This window comes from Bufo gargarizans, chromosome 2, assembly GCF_014858855.1.
Source record: "Bufo gargarizans isolate SCDJY-AF-19 chromosome 2, ASM1485885v1, whole genome shotgun sequence".
NCBI lineage: Eukaryota > Metazoa > Chordata > Amphibia > Anura > Bufonidae > Bufo > Bufo gargarizans.
In genome coordinates this window covers 320,905,172-320,930,441 of record NC_058081.1, presented here as the reverse complement: position 1 = coordinate 320,930,441, position 25,270 = coordinate 320,905,172, and the positions used below count along the sequence as shown (strand labels likewise).

The window sequence follows — 25,270 nt, the reverse complement described above, 5'->3', positions numbered from 1 at the left end:
GGGTGTCATTTTACATATACCCATGCTGGGTGAGAGAAATATCTCGGCAAAAGACAACTTTTCCCATTTTTTTATACAAAGTTGGCATTTGACCAAGATATTTATCTCACCCAGCATGGGTATATGTAAAATGACACCCCAAAACACATTGCCCAACTTCTCCTGAGTACGGCGATACCAGATGTGTCACACTTTTTTGCAGCCTAGGTGGGCAAAGGGGCCCACATTCCAAAGAGCACCTTTCAGATTTCACAGGGCATTTTTTTACAGATTTTGATTTCAAACTTCTTCTCACGCATTTGGGCCCCTAAAATGCCAGGGCAGTATAACTACCCCAGAAGTGACCCCATTTTGGAAAGAAGACACCCCAAGGTATTTCATGATGGGCATAGTGAGTTCATGGAAGTTTTTATTTTTTGTCACAAGTTAGTGGAAGACGAGACTTTGTAAGGAAATAAAAAGAATTAAAAAAATTCATCATTTTCCGCTAACTTGTGACAAAAAATAAAAAGTTCTATGAACTCACTATGCCCATCAGTGAATACCTTAGGGTGTCTACTTTCTGAAATGGGGTCATTTGTGGGGTTTTTCTACTGTCTGGGCATTGTAGAACCTCAGGAAACATGACAGGTGCTCAGAAAGTCAGAGCTGCTTCAAAAAGCGGAAATTCACATTTTTGTACCATAGTTTGTAAACGCTATAACTTTTACCCAAACCATTTTTTTTTTTTACCCAAACATTTTTCTTTATCACAGACATGTAGAACAATAAATTTAGGGAAAAATTTATATATAGATGTCATTATTTTAAAAAAAAATTTACAACTGAAAGTGAAAAATATCTTTTTTTGCAAAAATTTCGTTAAATTTTGATTAATAACAAAAAAAGTAAAAATGCCAGCAGCAATGAAATACCACCAAATGAAAGCTCTATTAGTGAGAAGAAAAGGAGGTAAAATTCATTTGGGTGGTAAGTTGCATGACCGAGCAATAAACAGTGTAAAAAGTGGCCTGGTCATTAAGGGGGTTTCAGCTAGCGGGGTTGAAGTGGTTAAGACCCGTGTAAAGCCATGCCCCCTTTGCGTGTGGCTTGACTTTTTTATTGGTATTTTTGGTTGGAAAAGGTGGCATTGGACCCTACTCATGTATGACTACTGCTCCAGAACTGGGGAGTTGGGACCCCTGTTCTAGTGACTGGTGGGACCCCCAGGGATCATCACCTATCCTATGTATAGGTGGGATGAACCCTTTAATAAGTTGCTTCTGGAACGGTTAAAGTGTTGCACAATTGGGAGCAGCCATTGCACCAGGTTTCTAACCTTGCCCTCTTCCGACCACTACAGCTACCTTTGGATTCCGTGTATAGATAAGCGCACGCTGCATCTCCAGGCACAGCAATGCCGCTGACGCGTTATACTGCCCTACCTCGTGAGATTTCCCTACCCTCTGACTTCCTGTCGCATGAGCGATGACGTCGGGGGGCGTGTCTCACTTTTCTCCATCTGCGCATGCCCAAAAGGACACTCTAGTGAAAATCTCAAGGCTGAACTTAGCAGCACGCCGGGAACCTGCGCATGCGTCTGGGAGCCGAGACGCGCCTGCGCAATGTGATGGTAGGGAAAAATTACGTCCCAGTGCGCAAGCGCCGAGGGTAAGCATGAATATCCATGCCAAAAGCACTTTTAACCCTTTGCAGGAGCTATTCTCATATTGGTTCTTGACTGATTGTCCTCCTATATATAGGTTCTATTATATAGGGGGTCTGTCTGCACAGTATATGGGGGGGTCTGTCTGCACAGTATATTTGGGGGGCTGTCTGCACAGTATATTTGGGGGGCTGTCTGCACAGTATATTTGGGGGGCTGTCTGCACAGTATATTTGGGAGTCTGTCTGCGCAGTATATAGGGGGCTGTCTGCACATTAAATGGGGGGGCTGTCTGCGCAGTATATGGGGGGGCTGTGTGCGCAGTATATGGGGGGGCTGTGTGCGCAGTATATGGGGGAGGCTGTGTGCGCAGTATATGGGGGGGCTGTCTGCGCAGTATATGGGGGGGCTGTCTGCGCAGTATATGGGGGGGCTGTGTGCGCAGTATATGGGGGGGCTGTCTGCGCAGTGTATGGGGGGGCTGTCTGCGCAGTGTATTGGGGGGCTGTCTGCGCAGTGTATTGGGGGGCTGTCGCACAGTATATGGGGGGGGCTGTCGCACAGTATATGGGGGGGCTGTCTGCGCAGTATATGGGGGGGGCTGTCTGCGCATTAAATGGGGGGCTGTCTGCGCAGTATATGGGGGGGGCTGTGTGCGCAGTATATGGGGGGCTGTCTGTGCAGTATATGGGGGGGTGTCTGCTCATTATATAGGGAGGTCTGTGCAGTATATGGGGGGGGGCTGTCTGTGCAGTATATGGGGGGGCTGTCTGTGCGGTACGGTATATTGGGGGATGTATGTGCAGCATATTTGGGGGGGGGCAGTGTATTATATTTGTGGCCTGTGTGTTAGATGTGTACAACCCTATTTTAACAAAAATAAAATAAAAAATTCCCTATATCTCCTATGCCATGGCATGTTTTTTGCTACGAAACTGCAGTCATCTCGTCACTTGGAGAAGGATGAGAAGCGGCCCCCATCCAGAAGGACACACCTGCCACCAAATCAGTCTCTCACTGGATTCTGTAATCCCCGTCTGCTGTGTATATGTGCACCGTCCGTCTGCTGCACTGCGTCTGTTCTGCCATTTGCTCTAACTATTTTAATAAAAAAAAATTTGTGTCACAACTCTGACCAGCATGTTCTCCTATGGAACACGAGGTACCTGAAGTGGAATGAAGAAGCCCATGTGTGAGGCCCGCGCCCTGGCGGGAGCATTGAAGGGGCATCTGACAGGTGACGAGCTGCTCCTGTGTACTGTGATCACCGCGAGTTCAGAGGTCGGCACCCATAGGCTGTCCACATGCTGTGAATTACATCCCCCATCATGCTGGTAAAGTATTATGGGAGGTGAAGTCCAAAACATCTGGAATACCAAATGCGTATGAATGAAAAGCATGGTGTGTGACTGGTCAGTAACAAGGGTTGAAGCCTTGACGTGGCGTTACTGCTCACATGTGTATCCATGTGCCAATTCAACCAATGTGAGTGACTGTAATTAATACTGATTAGGTAACTATAAATACTGTGACAATGGAGAATTAAACGACTGTATCTCCTACACACTGCTTACACCGTGACCGTATCTCCTACACACCGCTTACACTGTGACCGTATCTCCTACACACTGCTTACACCGTGACCGTATCTCCTACACACTGCTTACACTGTGACCGTATCTCCTACACACCGCTTACACCGTGACTGTATCTCCTACACACCGCTTACACTGTGACCGTATCTCCTACACACCGCTTACACTGTGACCGTATCTCCTACACACTGCTTACACCGTGACCGTATCTCCTACAAACTGCTTACACCGTGACCGTATCTCCTACACACTGCTTACACTGTGACCGTATCTCCTACACACTGCTTACACCGTGACCGTATCTCCTACACACTGCTTACACCGTGACCGTATCTCCTACACACTGCTTACACTGTGACCGTATCTCCTACACACCGCTTACACCGTGACTGTATCTCCTACACACCGCTTACACTGTGACCGTATCTCCTACACACCGCTTACACCGTGACCGTATCTCCTACACACTGCTTACACTGTGACCGTATCTCCTACACACTGCTTACACCGTGACCGTATCTCCTACACACTGCTTACACTGTGACCGTATCTCCTACACACTGCTTACACTGTGACCGTATCTCCTACACACCGCTTACACCGTGACCGTATCTCCTACACACTGCTTACACTGTGACCGTATCTCCTACACACTGCTTACACCGTGACCGTATCTCCTACACACTGCTTACACCGTGACCGTATCTCCTACACACTGCTTACACTGTGACCGTATCTCCTACACACTGCTTACACTGTGACCGTATCTCCTACACACCGCTTACACCGTGACCGTATCTCCTACACACTGCTTACACTGTGACCGTATCTCCTACACACCGCTTACACCGTGACCGTATCTCCTACACACTGCTTACACTGTGACCGTATCTCCTACACACTGCTTACACCGTGACCGTATCTCCTACACACTGCTTACACTGTGACCGTATCACCTACACACCGCTTACACTGTGACCGTATCTCCTACACACCGCTTACACCGTGACCGTATCTCCTACACACTGCTTACACTGTGACCGTATCTCCTACACACTGCTTACACCGTGACCGTATCTCCTACACACTGCTTACACCGTGACCGTATCTCCTACACACTGCTTACACCGTGACCGTATCTCCTACACACCGCTTACACCGTGACCGTATCTCCTACACACTGCTTACACTGTGACCGTATCTCCTACACACTGCTTACACCGTGACCGTATCTCCTACACACTGCTTACACTGTGACCGTATCACCTACACACTGCTTACACGGCCATAGAGGGACATATGTTCTGACCTTTCTGAGACCTGGGGGGATTTAAATGCGGTGTCTCAGAAGATATGTTGTAAGAACAGCATTTTTTTTTTTAAACATTCATATTGTTCTTAACCTTACATCATGTTATGTTTTTTTTTCCCAACATTTAAACAGGTTACACAACGCGTTGCTGATCTATCCAGGACGGCTTCAGGATGGACTATAAGAAGGAGGTTCAGTCCCGATTGGGTCCGGCGCAACCTCAGGGAGTACATATATAGCGGCCTTGGTTTACGACGACGCACAATGGCACAAAGAAGGTAAATTATATATATTTTTTAAAGAAATGTAAATGAAATGTAAAAAGAAATGTAATTTAAAGGGAACCTGTCACCGGGATTTGGGGTATAGCGCTGAGGACATGGGTTGCTAGATGGCCTCTAGCACATCCGCAATACCCAGTCCCCATAGCTCTGTGTGCTTTTATTGCTTAAAAAAATCAATTTGATACATATGCAAATTAACCTGAGATGAGTCCTGTATGTGAGAGGAGTCAGGGACAGGACTCATCTCAGGTTAATTTGCATATGTATCAAATCTGTTTTCTTACACAATAAGAGCACACAGAGCTATGGGGACTGGGTATTGAGGATGTGCTAGCGGCCATCTAACAGCCCATGCCCTCAGCTCTATACACAAAATCCCAGTGACAGGTTCCCTTTAAGGGACTGTCTGTAACAGCAGAGCGTTTGGCTACCCTGTTTTGGACAGCCAACTTATGGTGTAATGTAGACGTAGCATCGGACATGGATGGTGTTTTTAAAGGTAAATTTTTATTTAATTTTTTTCATACAGAACTAAGAGCAGCACTCTGGAGACTGAACAACCTCCTGATGCGGAAAATGAATGGATCGCCAACGCCAGACCTCCTGTCCCTCATGCATCTGCTTGGGAGAATCCGGGTCCCCTACCGGATCCCTCTGCTCAACAGAGGCTCTTAGGTTGACATCCAAATTTAAGAGCCCTGCTGAGCATGCAGAGATCCGGTAGGCCAAAGCAAAATGATTATGTGGACCGTGTAGAGGTTGTTTCCAACACTGTAGAAGGTTTGGACGAACATCAGAAGGAGTTTAGTGCTGCCTTGATTCGCCGCTGGGAGGGAGCAGAGTCGGCGATCCAATGCAGCCCTAACTACCATTATGGGGTAAGCATAATCAATTTGGTGGACTCAATGACGCCCGAGCAGTTGCATGAGTTTAATATCATGCTTAGAGAATGTGTCACAGAAATTTGCCACGGCCCCCACAACCCCATCCCACACCAGTGACCATTACCGACAACCTTCCCATTCCCAGCCCCCGGGCATGTGTTCCCTTCTGTCTCTTTTCTACTTCTCCGTCCCACTATTTTCCCCACCACCTCTACACATGCTCGGGTACCATCCTCCTCAGACCCTTATACAACCCACAATTTCAACCTGCATCCTTTCTTGTGGACTGTATTTTTAGCTCAGAGAATAAAGAGGACAGGGGGGCTACCATTGCCAACCTCAAACCACCTACACGACAGTCCTACTCCACTAAAAAAAATTATTTTTTGTATAGTATGTATATATATATATTTTTTTTTTATGGATATATTGTAATTTATACAAAAATAAAAAAATGTATAGTTAACTTCGATGTATTTGTGTTTTCATTGGCCGGTACAGGGTAACAGTACCCTTTGGCACTACCGCTGTGGTGACATTAAAACCACCATAGGGTCACTACTGTACGTTTATTGAAAAGCCCTTGGTATTTTTTTTTGCCCTAAACTACATTATTGCCAAAGGTGAACCATGAACAATACCATCAGTAATGAGCTATGTTTTGGCTCTTTATTGATCGCAGACCCTATGATTGGCACATGAACAGCAAAGGCTTGTTCGTTGTTCAATCTTGCCCCTTTTCATTTGAGCCCTTGTGGGAGTCACGGTCCATCAGCATCATCAGGAATTCATTAATAAATTGTAATTTAACAGTTTGATTAATGATTTCCCTATGACGCTATGACATAACTAGTGTGATTACCACAATGGACACACAAGGGACTAACTGCTGTTAAAGGGGTATCCCAATCAATGGTGGCATATCACTTGAATATGCAACCATTGTCTGATAGGTGTGGGTACCACCGATGGGACACGCACCTATATTGAGAACGGAGCAGGTAGCGCTGTGGCTGGAGGACACCAGATTTAATGGGGTCCGTCGACCACTGTTTGCTAATCCACAACTCTAACATAGAGAAGAATGGAGGGCGGCAGAGCATGCGCATTGCGCCATACTCCAATTTCGGGGACCAGTTCTCAATATAGGTGCGGGGAACAGCAGCTATAAGACAATGGGGGCATATCCAAGCGATACTGCCCCTATTGTCTGAGATGAGAAAACTCATTTTAAGGCCTCTTTCACACGACTGTATTCCCTACAAGAGGGCCATATGTCCCACACTGGCATTGATCATGCCAACAGGAGTACACACAATCCTAGATTACAATGATGCTGCGCAAGTCGAGCTTCAGGTGGGGCTATTGTTTAGCACGAATAGAGAATAGATCATATGAATGCGGGACAATAGCCCATTGTGAGGCACAACATGAACAACATCAAGATGCCATGTGCTCCTGTACGCACGATCAATATCGCCCGTTAACTATCACTATACATGTTTTAGTGCATATAGTCGTGTACAAGAGTCCAAAAGGTGAGATACGGTCACGGTGTAAGCAGTGTGTAGGTGATACGGTCACGGTGTAAGCAGTGTGTAGGAGATACAGTCACAGTGTAAGCGGTGTGTAGGAGATACGGTCACGGTGTAAGCAGTGTGTAGGAGATACGGTCACAGTGTAAGCGGTGTGTAGGAGATACGGTCACGGTGTAAGCGGTGTGTAGGAGATACGGTCACGGTGTAAGCAGTGTGTAGGAGATACGGTCACAGTGTAAGCGGTGTGTAGGAGATACGGTCACAGTGTAAGCGGTGTGTAGGAGATACGGTCACGGTGTAAGCGGTGTGTAGGAGATACGGTCACGGTGTAAGCAGTGTGTAGGAGATACGGTCACGGTGTAAGCAGTGTGTAGGAGATACGGTCACGGTGTAAGCAGTGTGTAGGAGATACGGTCACAGGTGTAGCGGTGTGTAGGAGATACGGTCACGGTGTAAGCGGTGTGTAGGAGATACGGTCACGGTGTAAGCGGTGTGTAGGAGATACGGTCACGGTGTAAGCAGTGTGTAGGAGATACGGTCACGGTGTAAGCAGTGTGTAGGAGATACGGTCACAGGTGTAAGCAGTGTGTAGGAGATACGGTCACGGTGTAAGCAGGTGTGTAGGAGATACGGTCACGGTGTAAGCGGTGTGTAGGAGATACGGTCACAGTGTAAGCAGTGTGTAGGAGATACGGTCACGGTGTAAGCGGTGTGTAGGAGATACGGTCACGGTGTAAGCAGTGTGTAGGAGATACGGTCACGGTGTAAGCAGTGTGTAGGAGATACGGTCACAGTGTAAGCAGTGTGTAGGAGATACGGTCACGGTGTAAGCAGTGTGTAGGAGATACGGTCACGGTGTAAGCGTGTGTAGGAGATACGGTCACGGTGTAAGCAGTGTGTAGGAGATACGGTCACGGTGTAAGCGGTGTGTAGGAGATACGGTCACGGTGTAAGCGGTGTGTAGGAGATACGGTCACGGTGTAAGCAGTGTGTAGGAGATACGGTCACAGTGTAAGCGGTGTGTAGGAGATACGGTCACAGTGTAAGCAGTGTGTAGGAGATACGGTCACGGTGTAAGCGGTGTGTAGGAGATACGGTCACAGTGTAAGCAGTGTGTAGGAGATACGGTCACAGTGTAAGCAGTGTGTAGGAGATACGGTCACGGTGTAAGCGGTGTGTAGGAGATACGGTCACAGTGTAAGCAGTGTGTAGGAGATACGGTCACAGTGTAAGCAGTGTGTAGGAGATACGGTCACGGTGTAAGCAGTGTGTAGGAGATACGGTCACGGTGTAAGCGGTGTGTAGGAGATACGGTCACGGTGTAAGCGGTGTGTAGGAGATACGGTCACGGTGTAAGCAGTGTGTAGGAGATACAGTCACGGTGTAAGCAGTGTGTAGGAGATACGGTCACGGTGTAAGCAGTTTGTAGGAGATACGGTCACAGTGTAAGCAGTGTGTAGGAGATACGGTCACGGTGTAAGCAGTGTGTAGGTGATACGGTCACAGTGTAAGCAGTGTGTAGGAGATACGGTCACAGTGTAAGCAGTGTGTAGGAGATACGGTCACAGTGTAAGCAGTGTGTAGGAGATACGGTCACGGTGTAAGCAGTGTGTAGGAGATACGGTCACAGTGTAAGCAGTGTGTAGGAGATACGGTCACGGTGTAAGCGGTGTGTAGGAGATACGGTCACAGTGTAAGCGGTGTGTAGGAGATACAGTCACGGTGTAAGCGGTGTGTAGGAGATACGGTCACAGTGTAAGCAGTGTGTAGGAGATACGGTCACGGTGTAAGCAGTGTGTAGGAGATACGGTCACGGTGTAAGCAGTGTGTAGGAGATACGGTCACAGTGTAAGCAGTGTGTAGGAGATACGGTCACGGTGTAAGCAGTTTGTAGGAGATACGGTCACGGTGTAAGCAGTGTGTAGGAGATACGGTCACAGTGTAAGCGGTGTGTAGGAGATACGGTCACAGTGTAAGCGGTGTGTAGGAGATACAGTCACGGTGTAAGCGGTGTGTAGGAGATACGGTCACAGTGTAAGCAGTGTGTAGGAGATACGGTCACGGTGTAAGCAGTGTGTAGGAGATACGGTCACAGTGTAAGCGGTGTGTAGGAGATACGGTCACGGTGTAAGCAGTGTGTAGGAGATACAGTCGTTTAATTCTCCATTGTCACAGTATTTATAGTTACCTAATCAGTATTAATTACAGTCACTCACATTGGTTGAATTGGCACATGGATACACATGTGAGCAGTAACGCCACGTCAAGGCTTCAACCCTTGTTACTGACCAGTCACACACCATGCTTTTCATTCATACGCATTTGGTATTCCAGATGTTTTGGACTACACCTCCCATAATACTTTACCAGCATGATGGGGGATGTAATTCACAGCATGTGGACAGCCTATGGGTGCCGACCTCTGAACTCGCGGTGATCACAGTACACAGGAGCAGCTCGTCACCTGTCAGATGCCCCTTCAATGCTCCCGCCAGGGCGCGGGCCTCACACATGGGCTTCTTCATTCCACTTCAGGTACCTCTGTGTTCCATAGGAGAACATGCTGGTCAGAGTTGTGACACAATTTTTTTTTATTAAAATAGTTAGAGCAAATGGCAGAACAGACGCAGTGCAGCAGACGGACGGTGCACATATACACAGCAGACGGGGATTACAGAATCCAGTGAGAGACGGATTTGGTGGCAGGTGTGTCCTTCTGGATGGGGGCCGCTTCTCATCCTTCTCCAAGTGACGAGATGACTGCAGTTTCGTAGCAAAAAACATGCCATGGCATAGGAGATATAGGGAATTTTTTATTTATTTTTTGTTAAAATAGGGTTGTACACATCTAACACACAGGCCACAAATATAATACACTGCCCCCCCCCAAATATGCTGCACATACATCCCCCAATATACCGTACCGCACAGACAGCCCCCCCATATACTGCACAGACAGCCCCCCCCCATATACTGCACAGACCTCCCTATATAATGAGCAGACACCCCCCCATATACTGCACAGACAGCCCCCCATATACTGCGCACACAGCCCCCCCCATATACTGCGCAGACAGCCCCCCATTTAATGCGCAGACAGCCCCCCCCATATACTGCGCAGACAGCCCCCCCATATACTGTGCGACAGCCCCCCCCATATACTGTGCGACAGCCCCCCAATACACTGCGCAGACAGCCCCCCAATACACTGCGCAGACAGCCCCCCCATACACTGCGCAGACAGCCCCCCCATATACTGCGCACACAGCCCCCCCATATACTGCGCAGACAGCCCCCCCATATACTGCGCAGACAGCCCCCCCATATACTGCGCACACAGCCCCCCCCATATACTGCGCACACAGCCCCCCCATATACTGCGCACACAGCCCCCCCATATACTGCGCACACAGCCCCCCCATATACTGCGCAGACAGCCCCCCCATTTAATGTGCAGACAGCCCCCTATATACTGCGCAGACAGACTCCCAAATATACTGTGCAGACAGCCCCCCAAATATACTGTGCAGACAGCCCCCCAAATATACTGTGCAGACAGCCCCCCAAATATACTGTGCAGACAGACCCCCCCATATACTGTGCAGACAGACCCCCTATATAATAGAACCTATATATAGGAGGACAATCAGTCAAGAACCAATATGAGAATAGCTCCTGCAAAGGGTTAAAAGTGCTTTTGGCATGGATATTCATGCTTACCCTCGGCGCTTGCGCACTGGGACGTAATTTTTCCCTACCATCACATTGCGCAGGCGCGTCTCGGCTCCCAGACGCATGCGCAGGTTCCCGGCGTGCTGCTAAGTTCAGCCTTGAGATTTTCACTAGAGTGTCCTTTTGGGCATGCGCAGATGGAGAAAAGTGAGACACGCCCCCCGACGTCATCGCTCATGCGACAGGAAGTCAGAGGGTAGGGAAATCTCACGAGGTAGGGCAGTATAACGCGTCACCGCCGCTAGCGGAGGGCGCCGGAGGACTGCTAGGTGGCGCCAGAGAGCTCCGGCTCGGCGTTTGACAGAACAGCAGGTTTGGAGTGTAAACATTGTCGTTGGTTTGAATGATCGAGAAGAAGAGACATTCTCTATGCCTGTGTGATTAGCCGCCGGAGAGTAGAGAAGAGACGGCCGGAGCCTTTGTCACAGCAGTGCGCGCGCAGGAGACATGTTCCGGAGGATACTGCAGCTGGTGAGACTTCTCTATGGCCGCCGCACGTGAATGACAGGCGCCCGGGTGTGTGCGGATAGGTTGTGTGCTAGGCCCCGGCGTGGAATGTGCGGCTCCCTGATCGCACGTCACATGATCCCATCTGCCTTCATTGTACGCCCGGGGGCCTAGTAACCCCTTCCACGCTGATTTGCCTAGATGTAGCACGGGGTATGGTCTGAATGGCAGAGGGTCACTTACAGCTCCTTGTGTGACAGATCCAATCACTGGCTGAGGTGGGTCATGGGCGCAGCCGCTAATTGAGCAGCGTCCACACCCATCTCTAGGTAATAGCCGGAAGTGGGGTGCAGGGGGGATCTGCCAAGTGTTTATTTACAGAATGTGCAGCCCCGTATTCTTGCCTTTGAATATCCCTTTTAATAATTAGCATTTGGAGGACGTGAATGGACTCTCCTAGGACTTGCCTCCCGAGTATCGTTCTTTTTCACCCAAGTCCCCCTTTGCTTGGTCATATCTGATTATTAGATATTTTAAGGTTCAAATTGCACCAGATAATGACGTTGAGGTCTAAGGGCTCTTTCACACTTGCGCTTGTCCGGATCCGGCGTGTACTCCACTTGCCGGAATTACACGCCGGATCCGGAAAAACGCAAGTGTACTGAAAACATTTGAAGACGGATCCGTCTTCAAAATGCGTTCAGTGTTACTATGGCAGCCAGGACGCTATTAAAGTCCTGGTTGCCACAGTAGGAGCGGGGAGTGGTATACTTACAGTCCGTGCGGCTCCCGGGGCGCTCCAGAATGACGTCAGAGCGCCCCATGCGCATGGATGACGTGCCATGCGATCACGTCATCCATGCGCGTGGGGTGCCCTGACGTCAACTCTGGAGCGCCCCGGGAGCCGCACGGACGGTAAGTATACTGCTCCCCCGCTCCCCTCTACACTTTACCATGGCTGCCAGGACTTTAGCGTCCCGGCAGCCATGGTAACCATTCAGAAAAAGCTAAACGTCGGATCCGGCAATGCGCTGAAACAACGTTTAGCTTAAGGCCGGATCCGGATCAATGCCTTTCAATGGGCATTAATTCCGGATCCGGCCTTGCGGCAAGTGTTCAGGATTTTTGGCCGGAGCAAAAAGCGCAACATGCTGCGGTATTTTCTCCGGCCAAAAAACGTTCCAGTCCTGAACTGAAGACATCCTGATGCATCCTGAACGGATTTCTACTCCATTCAGAATGCATTAGGATAAAACTGATCAGGATTCTTCCGGCATAGAGCCCTGACGACGGAACTCTATGCCGGAAGAGAAGAACGCAGGTGTGAAAGAGCCCTAAGCTACAGGTAGAAATCAGAATAAGGAGTGAGCATTGTCCTCCATGAAGATGAACGTAGGCCTGTGTTGTTCATGCAGAGGCACAATGACTGGATTAATGATGTTACTCATTAGTATAGGCTTGTTACTGTATTATTCACAAAGTGTAGGGCAGTTCTGTATTGACTAGACACACCTGTAACACCACCAAAGGCAGATGCATAGCACTTTGTGACGTCTCCAACATCATTGGCGGCCATTATTTCTGCTCAGTGTGAATCAAGTTTCATCAGTGAACAGCTCTGAGGCCCACTGGTCCCTCATCCAGCGTAGATGCTCCCTGGCCCATGCAAGTCTATGATGCCTAAGCTTAGTGGTTTGGTCAGGTACCCTTGATGTGACACTTGGGTGTTCCTCACCTCTCTTAAATGTGTCTGGAGTTGTGTGGCATTCATCATCCGGTTCCACAGGACATTGTTCACAAACGGTTATCAGTGTGGGATGTGGCCAAAGGACGTCCACTTCTATGCCTTTCTGTGACTCTTCCAGTCTCTCTTGCACCCTGCTGATGACACTCCGTGCCACTCTAAGCTCAATGGCCACTTCCGTCTGAGAACATCCTGCTTGAAGCCTCGCAATGGCGATGTTCAATTGTTATGTGTCGTCTTGGTCTCATGATGTCAAAATGTGAACAGCATGATGAGGAGGACTGTTTAAACACCAATTCAAACTGAACCAGGAAATGTATTGGGCGATTCATGGACAAAACACCTGTTGTGAATTTCCTGTTAAGCTCCTTGTTAGAGAACAGCAAGTTGTGTAAAAAGTACTGAAGCATTGAACAGTTGGACATGTGCATTCAAATGTTTAGAGAAGGTCACATTACGTTCACCTGTAAAGGTTAGAGTGCATTTTAGGTTTATCCTGAAATTTCAACCACAATCCAAATATTCTGTGAGTAGTGTATGAACATGGGACCAACACAGATGTCTTCAGCTGCCGCAGCAGGTCTGCCAGTTTCATAAGTACAAATCTGCAGACAGATGACCTCAAGGGGTTTTCCTGGAAAAGATAATGATGACTTATCTTCAGAATAGGTCCTCATCGTCCAAGTCTCAGCATCCCCGCCGGTCAGCTGTTTCAGGGAGCCGCTGCGCTCACCAAAGCTCTAATGAGCGATGAAGACTCCCGTCAGCTTTCTAGAAACAGTGCCATACATCATATAGGGGCAGTGCTTGGTATTGCAGCTCATTCCTATTGATTTGAATGGGGCTCAGCTGCAACTAGGCCATGTGACCGATTTACAATTATGTCACTGGCCTAGGAAGAGGCTGGGGTGTTCAAGCTTTTTTCTAGCAGCTGGTCGGCGGAGGTCCCGTGTGTCACACCCTGCCGATGTGATACTGATGACTAGGGATGAGCGAGTCTACTTCGGATGAAACATCCAAAGTCGATTCGTATAAAACTTTGTTCTAATACTGTACGGAGCCCGAGTTATTGCTTCGCGAAGTCTCGCAAGGCTTTGGGTAAAAACTTCATAAAATAATAAGTACTGTAAAAAACTATTTCCCAAACTCGGGTTCAGTTACAAGTTTTATGCTAATCGACTGTTTCATCCGAAGTTGATTCCCTCATCCCTACTGATGACCTATCCTGAGTATAAGTCATAAATGTATTTTCCTGAATAACCCCTTTAAGAAGCAAAGAGGGATTTGGGTCCAAAACGGGGACACTTGAGAGGCATATCCTAGGAGAGTCCAGTGTCGCCCTCCAAACTGTCTTGCGGAAACCATGCCCAACAGCCTTCGTCCTAATCGGAAGGCTAAGGCTAGACTGTGACTTTGGCTGTGACAAATATATGTTCCTGGCCAGAGATTGCAACATTGTGGTGCTACTGTACTGTACATACAACATAATGCGGTGAACGGGATCACGCTATGACTTGCAAGTTACTGTGAACAAACAGTCTTAAAGGGATTGTCTGAGTTATTTTTTTGTTCTTTGTATGTTTCTAACTAATCAGATGTAAAGGCTTTACCATGCACTTACTGCATCTGTAGTTGTAGCTTTCTCATATCTCACTGAGGGTCACATGACCTGTGATGTCAGTTTATCTCCCTGCTCTGATGATGATTCATGCACAAGCCTGAGAGATCAGATGTGTGTTGAGACTGACCACATACCCCTGCTCTTCCCTCTGCTGCTGTCTGCTCTCTCCCTGGATTCTTCATGAAAAACTTTAACCCCTTCAGCAGCACAGACTCAGGGCTGAAGGCTTTACTGAGTAGCTGCAGGCAATGCGGAGACAAATGCTGGGCACAGGAGCTGACAGACTAGAGGAGTTCTGCAGAGTATTGCGCAAGAACTTGTAGGGAGAAGATCCTGTATGTATCAGCAGTGTCATTGTACAGCTGGGACTTGTAGTTCTACACATGCAACATGCTGCTGAGTATCCCAGCAGACAGACCTGTCACTCAGGGCAGCACTTGTTCACTCCCTTTGCAGAGCAGGGGGGGGGGGGGGGGGGGGCGGGGCAGAGATTGTTATTGCAGGTAAACAGAGGGCCAGAAGAGAACCAGGGAAATGCGTTTTGGGCAGATCCATCATGGATCTGCAAAAAAGGATCCGTTACAATAATACAACCGCATGCATCCGTCATGAACGGATCCGTTTGTATTATCTGTAACATAGCCAAGACAGATCTGTCATGAACTCCATTGAAAGTCAATGGGGGACAGATCCGTTTTCTATTGTCAGAGAAAACTGATCCGTCCCCATTGACTTACATTGTAAGTCAGGACAGATCAGTTTGGCTCAGTTTCGTCAAGCGGACAGCAAAACGCTGCAAGCAGCGTGTCTGCCTCCAGAGCGGAATGAAGACTGATCGGAGGCAAACTGATGCATTCTGAGCGGATCCTATTCCATTCAGAATGCATTAGGGCACAACTGATCCGTTTTGGACCGCTTGTGAGAGCCCATGACGGATCTCACAAACGGAAAGTCAAAACGCCAGTGTGAAAGTAGCCTTAGTTATATATTGCTGACCATCAGATTTACAGTGCTCGGACAACCCCTTTAAGAAATCCTTACCTGCTCTATTTCATGTGACTGTCAGATTAAAGGGACACTGACAGGCCGTTAGAGCATATAAAGTGGCATATATTCTTCTATTGGTCTTAATATGCTTAATTGAACTATACCATTATCACCCCTCGCTGCATTTCCGTTACTTATAAAAAGTGTTTTTATCAATATGCAAATTACCTTACTTTGTGCCCAAGGGGCTGTCGCTCATTCAGTTGTGTGCCCAGCCTCGCCCCAACTGCCGTCTCCTAGTGCCGTCCAGCTCATTACTATTCACTGCACTGAGCGGCTTTTTTTTCTCCCGACGCAGTGAAATCCCGCGCATGCCCAGTACTATCTTCCTGGCATCAGCCTCATTTTGTCGCTCAGTGCCTGCGCCGGACCTTAGCTCCAGTAGAAGATAGTACTGGGCATGCGCAGGATTTCACTGCGTCAGGAGAAAAAAAAGCCGTCCAGTGCAGTGAATACTAATAAGCTGGGTGGCACTAGGAGACAGCAGTTGGGGTGCAGCTGGGCACACAACTGAATGAGCGACAGCCCCTTGGGCACAAAGTAAGGTAATTTGCGTATTGATAAAAACACTTTTTATAAGTAACAGAAAGGCAGACGCAGTCTATATAACTATAACGGATCGTGGACCCGTTAAAGTCCATGGGTTTGCACCGCAATGCCTGGTGCACAAGGCCGATGCCTGTGTTTTACGGATCTGTGCTTTGTGGCCCTCAAAAGTGACACAACTGTGTGAACACACCCTTAGACACCTTTTGGTGCCAGCTTATCTCCTGGTAGAACTAAAGGACCCAGCTCCCCATACACATAGCTTGTTGGTTGGACCTGCCGAAAAGGGTGGGTTCGGCCGACAATAACTCTAATGTGCATGGGACTGCTAAGGTCCCAGTTATGGATACAACGTTGTGAGGGTATATTTATGGCAGTTACCTGTTACTTTATACGAGGTATCTGCACTGATGATGCACGAACATGTCTCCATGGTTACAGACTACTAACAACCCCTGTGTAGTCTGATAATGCAGTCATTTTCTCTTACTCCTTACTAAGATACCTTTAGATGGAGTCATATAGTGTGTGTTTTCTGAACCTTTCAATTTACCTGCCTTTGTGCATGTTTCTCTCCATTATAAGGAATAAGTTGAATGGAAATGGCCAAGGTGCATTCCTTATCTGTTATCATGGCAAATCCACTGGCTGCATGCGTGCGCCAAAATCTGCGTAAGTTGCTCGTGGATTTCACACTGCATTGCAAATGGTGGAAATGTTGCAGCATGACTTGAGTATTAGAAATCTGCACCACAGGTCGTCACGTGCTTGGACTCTGTTGTGGACAGTTTCCGCAGTGTGTGGATGACCGTTTTTAAAATCGCATCCACTTTGCTGCCACTGTAAATGCTGCAGATTTTCTGCATGCTATACAGTTGTGGAAGATCTGCAGTGCCATATGGGGTGGAATTGAAAATCCTCACTGCAAGATTTTTTTGTAGCGTATGGACGAGATTTCTGAAAATTTCATCCACTTGCCTTGTGCCTCCCACTTTCTGTTGATTGAGGGGCTCCCTTTACTGCCTGACGTCCCCAAAACTGCAGAAATCTTGCGCATGCGCCATAGTGGCACTATAATTGGTTTAATGGAAACAATAGGTCAAGCTCTTTGTAATATTGGACATGCCTAGTCCTCTGGTTAGTGGGTACCAGCAGCTGGACTCGCTCTGTTCAGACTTTTAACACATTCTCTATACCCATATGCCATGTCTGTTAAAAAAAAATCCCCTTTGAAATGAATATTGAAGAAAAACTTTATTTATCAAACATTTGATAATCCAGGAAGTCTGATAATCCAGAACTTGATTTATGCCCTTAACTGCAGTGTTAAAATAGACACTCCAGAGGTGGAGGATTGGCAGAGGTAACGAGAATCAAAACGTGTTCACGACCTGGGAAATTCCGTCTCCTGCTCCCTGGGGTCACGAGAGGCTGAGCAGCGGGCCTCGCCTGTTTATGGCCGCTCTGCTTTGTATGACTGATCAGTGGACTTTAGATTGTGCTGGATTGTCGCAGGGAAATGCCATTCATACTGAAGACCTGACCCAGCCTTCAGTTCAGCAAGAAATTGTACGTTATTCCTATTGCACAATACAGCTACACGTACAGGTCTGATACTGGGATTGGGTGAGTCAGGTAGCCAGTCATCCAGTCTTACTATTTGGCATGGGTGGTGCATATCTTATTAATCATAAAATAAATTAAACTTTTGCTGTATGAACTATGATTATCTATGCTAATTCGAAAATGTGACTAAGTCCATGGTTGGATATTCATACAGTGCTGTTGAAAACTTCATGGATTTTAGGGCATGTTTTAACTTCTTTCCACGCCCCCCGCAGACACTTCTGCCCACGCCAATGAGCCGCCCCGCAGACACTTCTGCCCACGCCGGCGAGCCGCCCCGCAGGCACTTCTGCCCACGCTGGCGAGCCGCCCCGCAGGCACTTCTGCCCACGCCAGCGAGCCGCCCCGCAGACACTTCTGGCCTCCATACACAGCACTCGATTTTGTTTACTGTTAAGTGTGTATGGGGAACTCCCGACTTCTCCAACAGGTAATGTTTGGGGAGGGTAGGATTGGGCGAAATTAATAATTTCGCCTTATCCTTTTTTTTTCTTCCAGGACACAAGTGACTGGCGGCGGTTTTCTCCACATTAATTACACCTGCATATTCAGCTTAGGGGAGGGAGTCAGGGGACACAGAGCTGTTGGCTAAGCAATTGTTTGGATGACAGCTATTGAAAGTGTATGGTTGCCTTTAGGCCCAAGCCTGGACTGTAATACTGCCCATACACATGAGATAGCCGCTAGGTTATGGCTTGCAAAGTAATGATGCATCTTGTACCTGAGAAACACCAAGGGATTGTTAATGTCCTAGGAGCGCAACTACTGAGGTTGTTCTGAAAGCCACTTGTCATGTCCCTTATATGCCTATGTGTGTATATATCTTGCTTGTTAACTGCATTCACTTACAGTAATTACCCCCCCTGTATGGGAAGGCTACGAGATAGCTACTGCAATAGTTCATCCCCTTATAGATTTATTGTCTGCAGCACATCCCTGTTACAATCTGCTACGAAAAAAATATAGATTTTAGGTGCTAGTCTAAGAAGAAAATGCTGACCTAAGTTCCAGATAAAAATCAAAAGTTCACTTTATTCCATGTATTGTAGAGAAAACCACAGTACTCCAAAATTGCATTCATCCAGGGGCGAACTCTCCATTCATTAATTCAGCATCAAGTCCTAAAATATAATGCACAGAAGGTTCATGCCCAACTTTTGGTCCTTCCCTGACCTGTGGAAATTGTCCATTTATTCCCAGGTGGTAACTGCTCAGTGGGTAGTGTATAATAGATGGTCGTGCATTGTAACCACATTCACACCCACACCACACTCGCCCAATGTGTTCATAATGCTTGACTGTCCTGCAAAAAAATCTTCAGAAAAATCAGTTCTTTTGGAGCCTTGATCTCCATATTTGGGGAAATGGGGAAAACTTGCACCAACCCCATACATGTTAGATTGTCAAAATGTGCTTCGACAGATTACTGTGTGCTGAACATACATGTGGTTTCAGTAGAACTGGGAGAGATGAGCTGTTCCATGGATTATCCCAAGCTCTATGATGTACTGTATCCGTTATAAGCTGTCCACCAGAATGGGGGTTCTGTATCTCCATTGAATGTGGTGGTGGTCAAGCGTGCATATTGACGCTCAATTCCTTTTCTGTGAGACCGCCGGAGATATTCTCTATGGGACAGGCAAAGACTATGTGGAGCAGGAGCATGCATACTGCTGTTCCATTCACTCAGGACTCCTGTTCTTTCGATAGGTAGGGGACCATGCCCCTACCAATCATGCACATCATCCATCCTTGGTGTATATCTTGGGACAGCCTCTGTAAAGGATTAGACTGAATCCTTGTTGCCCCAGCCAGAGCTATCACCCCCCACGTCTGAATTAGGCCTTTCAGACAGTAATGATGGGAGTGATGAAGTTTAGGGTGACAACATTCCCTTGTCTGTTTCATTGTAGAAGTGCTTTGTTTCGCAGATGTACCCTACGAAATCATGTGCGGTCAACATCTGCCAAAGATAACTCATGACTTGCTCGTCTTTTTTTGCCAATGAGCCAGCAGAACATAACAGCAAAAAAAATGACAGAACGCTACATTGTCCAATTTCTCATTGGGGCTAAACACATGCATGAAGCCAAAGTGATTAAAACAGTCTTGGTCCCCGATTATTCAGATATTTTCTATATGAAATCAGCGGACACTAATCCTTTAATCCTGGAAGCAAATCCTTGAGTTATCCTACAGGCTTCTTGAGTTGACTACATCTTAACTTCTAGATTTGTCTGGGTTGTCGGATAAGAACTGTTGCTACTTATGATCTTCGTTGAAGGAGGGATAGAGTTATTTATTATTTAAACTCTACTTGGGAACCTGGATTAGAAATGTGGGAAGGGTCAAGGAGCGGCCATGTTTATGGAATGTGTGGAAGGAGAACTGAATAGGTTGAATAGGCAGAGCAGTTCTTGAGTAGGCACTTTGGTTCTTATATATGGCGTTGAGTTTTTATATATCTCGATTTAATTTATTTTATTTATATTGATAACTGACTTAAAGAGGACCTTTTCATGGTTTTGTATTAATTGAGATAAATACCTTTTACTTGCGGGGTACCCACCATTGATCCTGCCACCCTGCCAGGGAGAAGAAAAACTCACCTTCTCCATGGCTGTGATGCTCTCCACTGTTATTGCATCGCGGCACAGCCTGGGAGAAGGAGACGCCCATTGAGAAACCCTGGCGTCTCCTCCTCCCTGTACCGAAAAATACAGGGTGGCACAGCGGGGTGCAGGAGCGATATTTTAAAAAATCAGGCAGGGTGGCAGCATCAGCGGGGGGTACACCGCAAGTAAAGGTATTTATCTCCGTTAATACAAAACCATGAAAGGTCCTCTTTAAGGGCTGTTTCACACGAGCAGATGCCGTGCGTGACATCTGCTGCGTGAATGACAGCCAAGACCCGATGCTGACAGCAGAAGCACGGAGCATTAACATGACTGATAATGCTCCGTGCCGCTCTGTGATCTCTTTACTACAAAATCACAGTGAGATAAAGTTGTCATTATCAATCATGTTAATGCTCCGTGCTTCTGCTGTCCTTATCGGGTCTTGGCTGTCATTCACGCAGTGGATGTCACGCAGGGCATCCGCTCGTGTGAAACAGCCCTAAGCTGTTTGCAGGAGCTCCAGTACCAGGCTTAGGAACTACATCTCCATCCACTGTGTATTGGTCCTGACTGGTTACTGCAGTGCTGCTCCTTTCATGAACGTCAGGAAAAGTCTAAGGCATATTGGTACACCATATGTGTCACCTCTGGCACCTGTGCCATAGGTTCGCCACTTCTGTCATAGTTTGTATGGAGAGGCATTATGCATGCTTGACTCCTTCACATTGTGGGCATGCTGGTGAAGAGGGTAAGGGGACTTGGGACCCTTGTGATGTTGACCATTTTGGAGTCTCCAAAATGCACCTTCTCTTCTTATTTATATATTTTTTTTTTTTTCTAAACACATAAGTGATGTTTAATGTGAGGAAAAGTCCCATTAACCATACAGCACTTATCTCAGAATAACAACTTATCACTTCTCTACAGGATAAGATGTTATTCCCATTACAGGCATGTCTAGCACATGCACAGTATATGCCATAAATGTCTTATAGGTGCAGATCTTACCTTATGGGACGAGCCTAACCCTCACCCTGCCTGGTAGGGCAAAACCAGCCATCTTTGAACCCCCCCCCAATATGTTAGATTTTTTTTTTTCCCCACCACTCCAAAAAGGAAGTGAGCAGGTATCTCAGTAGTGGAAACCTCCTATATTCTATATACTGAACTCCAGATGGCGACCAAGAATTTACAGTCTTGTAGCCATTTACAACTAGCCCCACCGCCATACTGCAGCTTCTCATAGCAACCAAGCTCTGTACATGTATAGTGGTTGGTGTTGGGCTTTAATCCAGAGGACTGTACACTTATAATCTGGAAGGAGTCTGCTGAGGACCCGGGGAGAAGATGAAGCGGTTTATTACCACCTCTGCCTCCTCCTTTCCTTGGTACGTAGCCCTCAGTTAGTGCTATACAATGAATATGCTTATTACTTATACTATGGGACACTATGAGGGCTATTACTTATCTTGAGGGGCAATATGGGAGCCATTCTTATACTAGGGGTCACTTTGGGGGGCATTATGTATACTGAGGGAACTGGCAGTGGTTGGGATTTAAAAAAAATAAAATAAAAATAATTCATCCATTGTTAAAAACTGATGCAAAATGGCCATTAAAAACAGATAAACAGACAGAAAATGGATGCACACTCTGTGACCATGAAAAGGTAACAGTAAGGTCCCATTCACACGACCGTATGTCCACATCCGTTCCGTACCGTGTGCTGTCCGCATCTGTACTTCCGTTCCGTGGCCCCGCAAAAGAAGATGGTGTTCTGTTCTTGTCCGCAAAGATTGGACATTTCTATCATAGGGCTGGTAGTTTCCGCAAAATGCAGAATGCACATGGCTGGTGTCCGTGTTTTGCGGATCCTCAATTTGTGGACCACAAAAACGTATACGGTCTGAATGAGCCCTTAATCAGTTTTTAATGTGTACTGTCATGTGACTGTGCCGTGTATATTAGGTAGTAAGTTCTCATTTACCTCTCTTCATGTGATATGTGTACTATATTATCTCTTTCTTTATTTTAGACTCCTGGGAGAGTTGGAGCTCAGAATTCCGAATCTGAACCTTCTGCCACTCCTGGAAACACTGTTAACAATGAAAGTACTTCTGAGGTAAATTTTCCATTTTCAATGTATTTCCTATTTACTGAGGTCTAGGTATGCATGTTAATAACATGTACTTCCAATAATTATGCCCAAGTGTTGGCCTGCGATGGAGTTTTCCACAGATACCGCTCTTCACTTGGTGTCTGAATAATTGGAGAAAACCTGTCATAATGGACAGAAATCACCAGTGTTTGGCCAGTCATATTCATGCCTTATATTTCATAGCTTGTCCTAAAAGTCTGAATAAACTATTTCAGTACATATTTTTTCAGGTTCTAATTTCTGGCGGAAAGTTTAAAATGAATGTAACGCTTCCAGGACTTATTTTTCCCTCAGATATCCATTTCCTGTATTTTTGGGACCTATAATTTGCTCCCGCTGATATACGCTCATAGTATACCCTGGGGTCCCTTTTAAAAGGTTTGAATAAATCATTTGCAATATTGAACATGGCGTTTAATATATTCATTCCGCAGGGGTTCATCTGTCCTGTGTGCATGAGCATGTATGTCACTGCCCCTGAGCTCGCTGAACATTACCAGCGCGAGCACGTGGAGTCAGGATCAAGGGGACAGCAGCCATCCAGTGATCCTCCCAATGCCACTGTGGGTCTCTATATTTCATCATTTATCTAGCCCCCCCGCCTTGCTTTGGGTGTGTTTGGTTTCTCTGTCATTGAATCATATCTTAGAAAACCTAAGCGATGGAAATGATAAAAGCCTATCCTCTATCTCCAGATCTGCATGATGCCGTTTTGCATTTCACGTCATATATTTCTTTGGTGGTTGTCTATGGCTCTTTTATCCTCTCAACATAATGACAGATAATTTGTTTCGGTGGAGCATTATAAAGCATCATAAATAATGTCTATGTGGGATTTTGCGTAAAGTTTTCTTAGGTTAACGACTATTCTGACACTTTTCAACTTTTTACAGACTGACCATTTTTATCATGTCAAAGCTGTGATGCACAGTGCATATTTTGCTTTTTTTAAATTTTTTATTTTTTTTGTCCATAAATGAAAAAAAATATTGTGATCTGGACTCTTTATCTGCAATGCTACTCATCTGTTAGATATAATACATGTACAGTATTAGGCTACATGCACACGACAGTGAAAAAAAAACGTACACACTGTCAGCTTTTCACTGCCATTTTTCAACCATTTGTGAATCCGTTTTCTGGCCGTCTGTTTTTAATGGCTGAATTTGCATCCATTTTTATGGCCATTAAAAATGGATACGTTTTCTTGGCTATTTAAAAAAATTATAATAATCTCCACCCCTGCAGTGGCCTCAGTATACATAATGTCTCCTATAATGCCCCCTAGCAGTAATAACGTTTCCCATAGTGGCCCCAGCAGTAATAATGTCCCCCATTTGGCCCCAGCAGTAATAATGTCCCCCATTGTGGCCATAATGTCCCCCATAGTGGCCCCAGCAGTAATAATGTCCCCCATTGTGGCCATAATGTCCCCCATAGTGGCCCCAGCAGTAATAATGTCACCCATTGTTGCCATAATGCCCCCCCATAGTGGCCCCAGCAGTAATAATGCCCCCAATAATGTCACCCATAGTGGCTGCCAGTTGTCATAATGTTCCCCATAGTGGCCCCCAATATCCCCTATAGTGGTGCACAGCTTTAATGTTTGCTTTTAGCAAAAAAACACTAAAAACTAAATCTCTCACCTCATCCATTTGCCCGCGCAGAGGCAAGCTAAGCCTGATGACGTCACCACGCACTGCCAGCATGATCGTGTGGTGATGTCATCATGCTGAGTGCAGATCCTTTGGCAGGTCCTTCAGAATCAAGAGAGGAGCGACTGCCTTGGTGCATGCAAGTGAATGAGGCGAGTATTTTTTTTTTTTAACCCCTAAAAGGCCATATTGAAATAGTGTACCCGTTTTTAACAGCCGTTAGACAGCTGAACTCCTGTCTAAGCGGCCGATAAAACAGTCCCATTGAATTCAATGGGGTCAGTCTGTCCATGTCCTAATTTTTGATTCCTGCTATTCACTGGCCCATGTGAATAGCTCCGTAGACAGCAATGGTTCTAAAACAGCCATGTGACGGCTGTTTCTCACTGTCGTGAGCATGTAGCCTTAGTCCCAGATCAGATTCCCTTTAGGTTTGTGAACAAAAGGATTTTCCGCCTAGGACAGCCCCTTCTCTTGAGGCATCTCCCCCTGAAACAGTGGAATTCGCTTACTGATACACTAAGTTGCCTTATTGTGCTCCTCAGTCCTTGTTCACACAGTGTAGTTTGGTTTAGTGGAATGAGTAACATACATGGGGGAGTGGCGGTCATGCACCTCTGCCGCCAGCAATGCTGCTCTTCCGAGAATGAATTCCTAGTTTCAAGTAGCCCATGTACGTATTCTTATGTTGTAAAAATATTTTTTAAGTTGATTGCAAATCAGGAAGAGGAAAGACACGAGCAGGTATTGAATTTTTTTCCCCCTTTGAGAGCATTGTCTCTTTGCAATGCCGTAAATGGACTTTTCTCTCAAATAAT

General features: G+C 46.6%; 1 protein-coding gene across 1 annotated transcript in view; it reads left to right on the top strand.

The window, feature by feature from the left end:
- Positions 1-11,325: 11,325 nt before the first annotated feature.
- EEA1 (early endosome antigen 1) overlaps positions 11,326-25,270 on the top strand; it is a 104,690-nt gene continuing 90,745 nt past the window's right edge. Inside the window, 2 exon segments of the mRNA XM_044280509.1 lie at positions 11,326-11,461; positions 22,675-22,761. Of these exon segments, the coding sequence (XP_044136444.1) occupies positions 11,438-11,461; positions 22,675-22,761 (111 nt within the window). The 5' untranslated portion in view covers positions 11,326-11,437.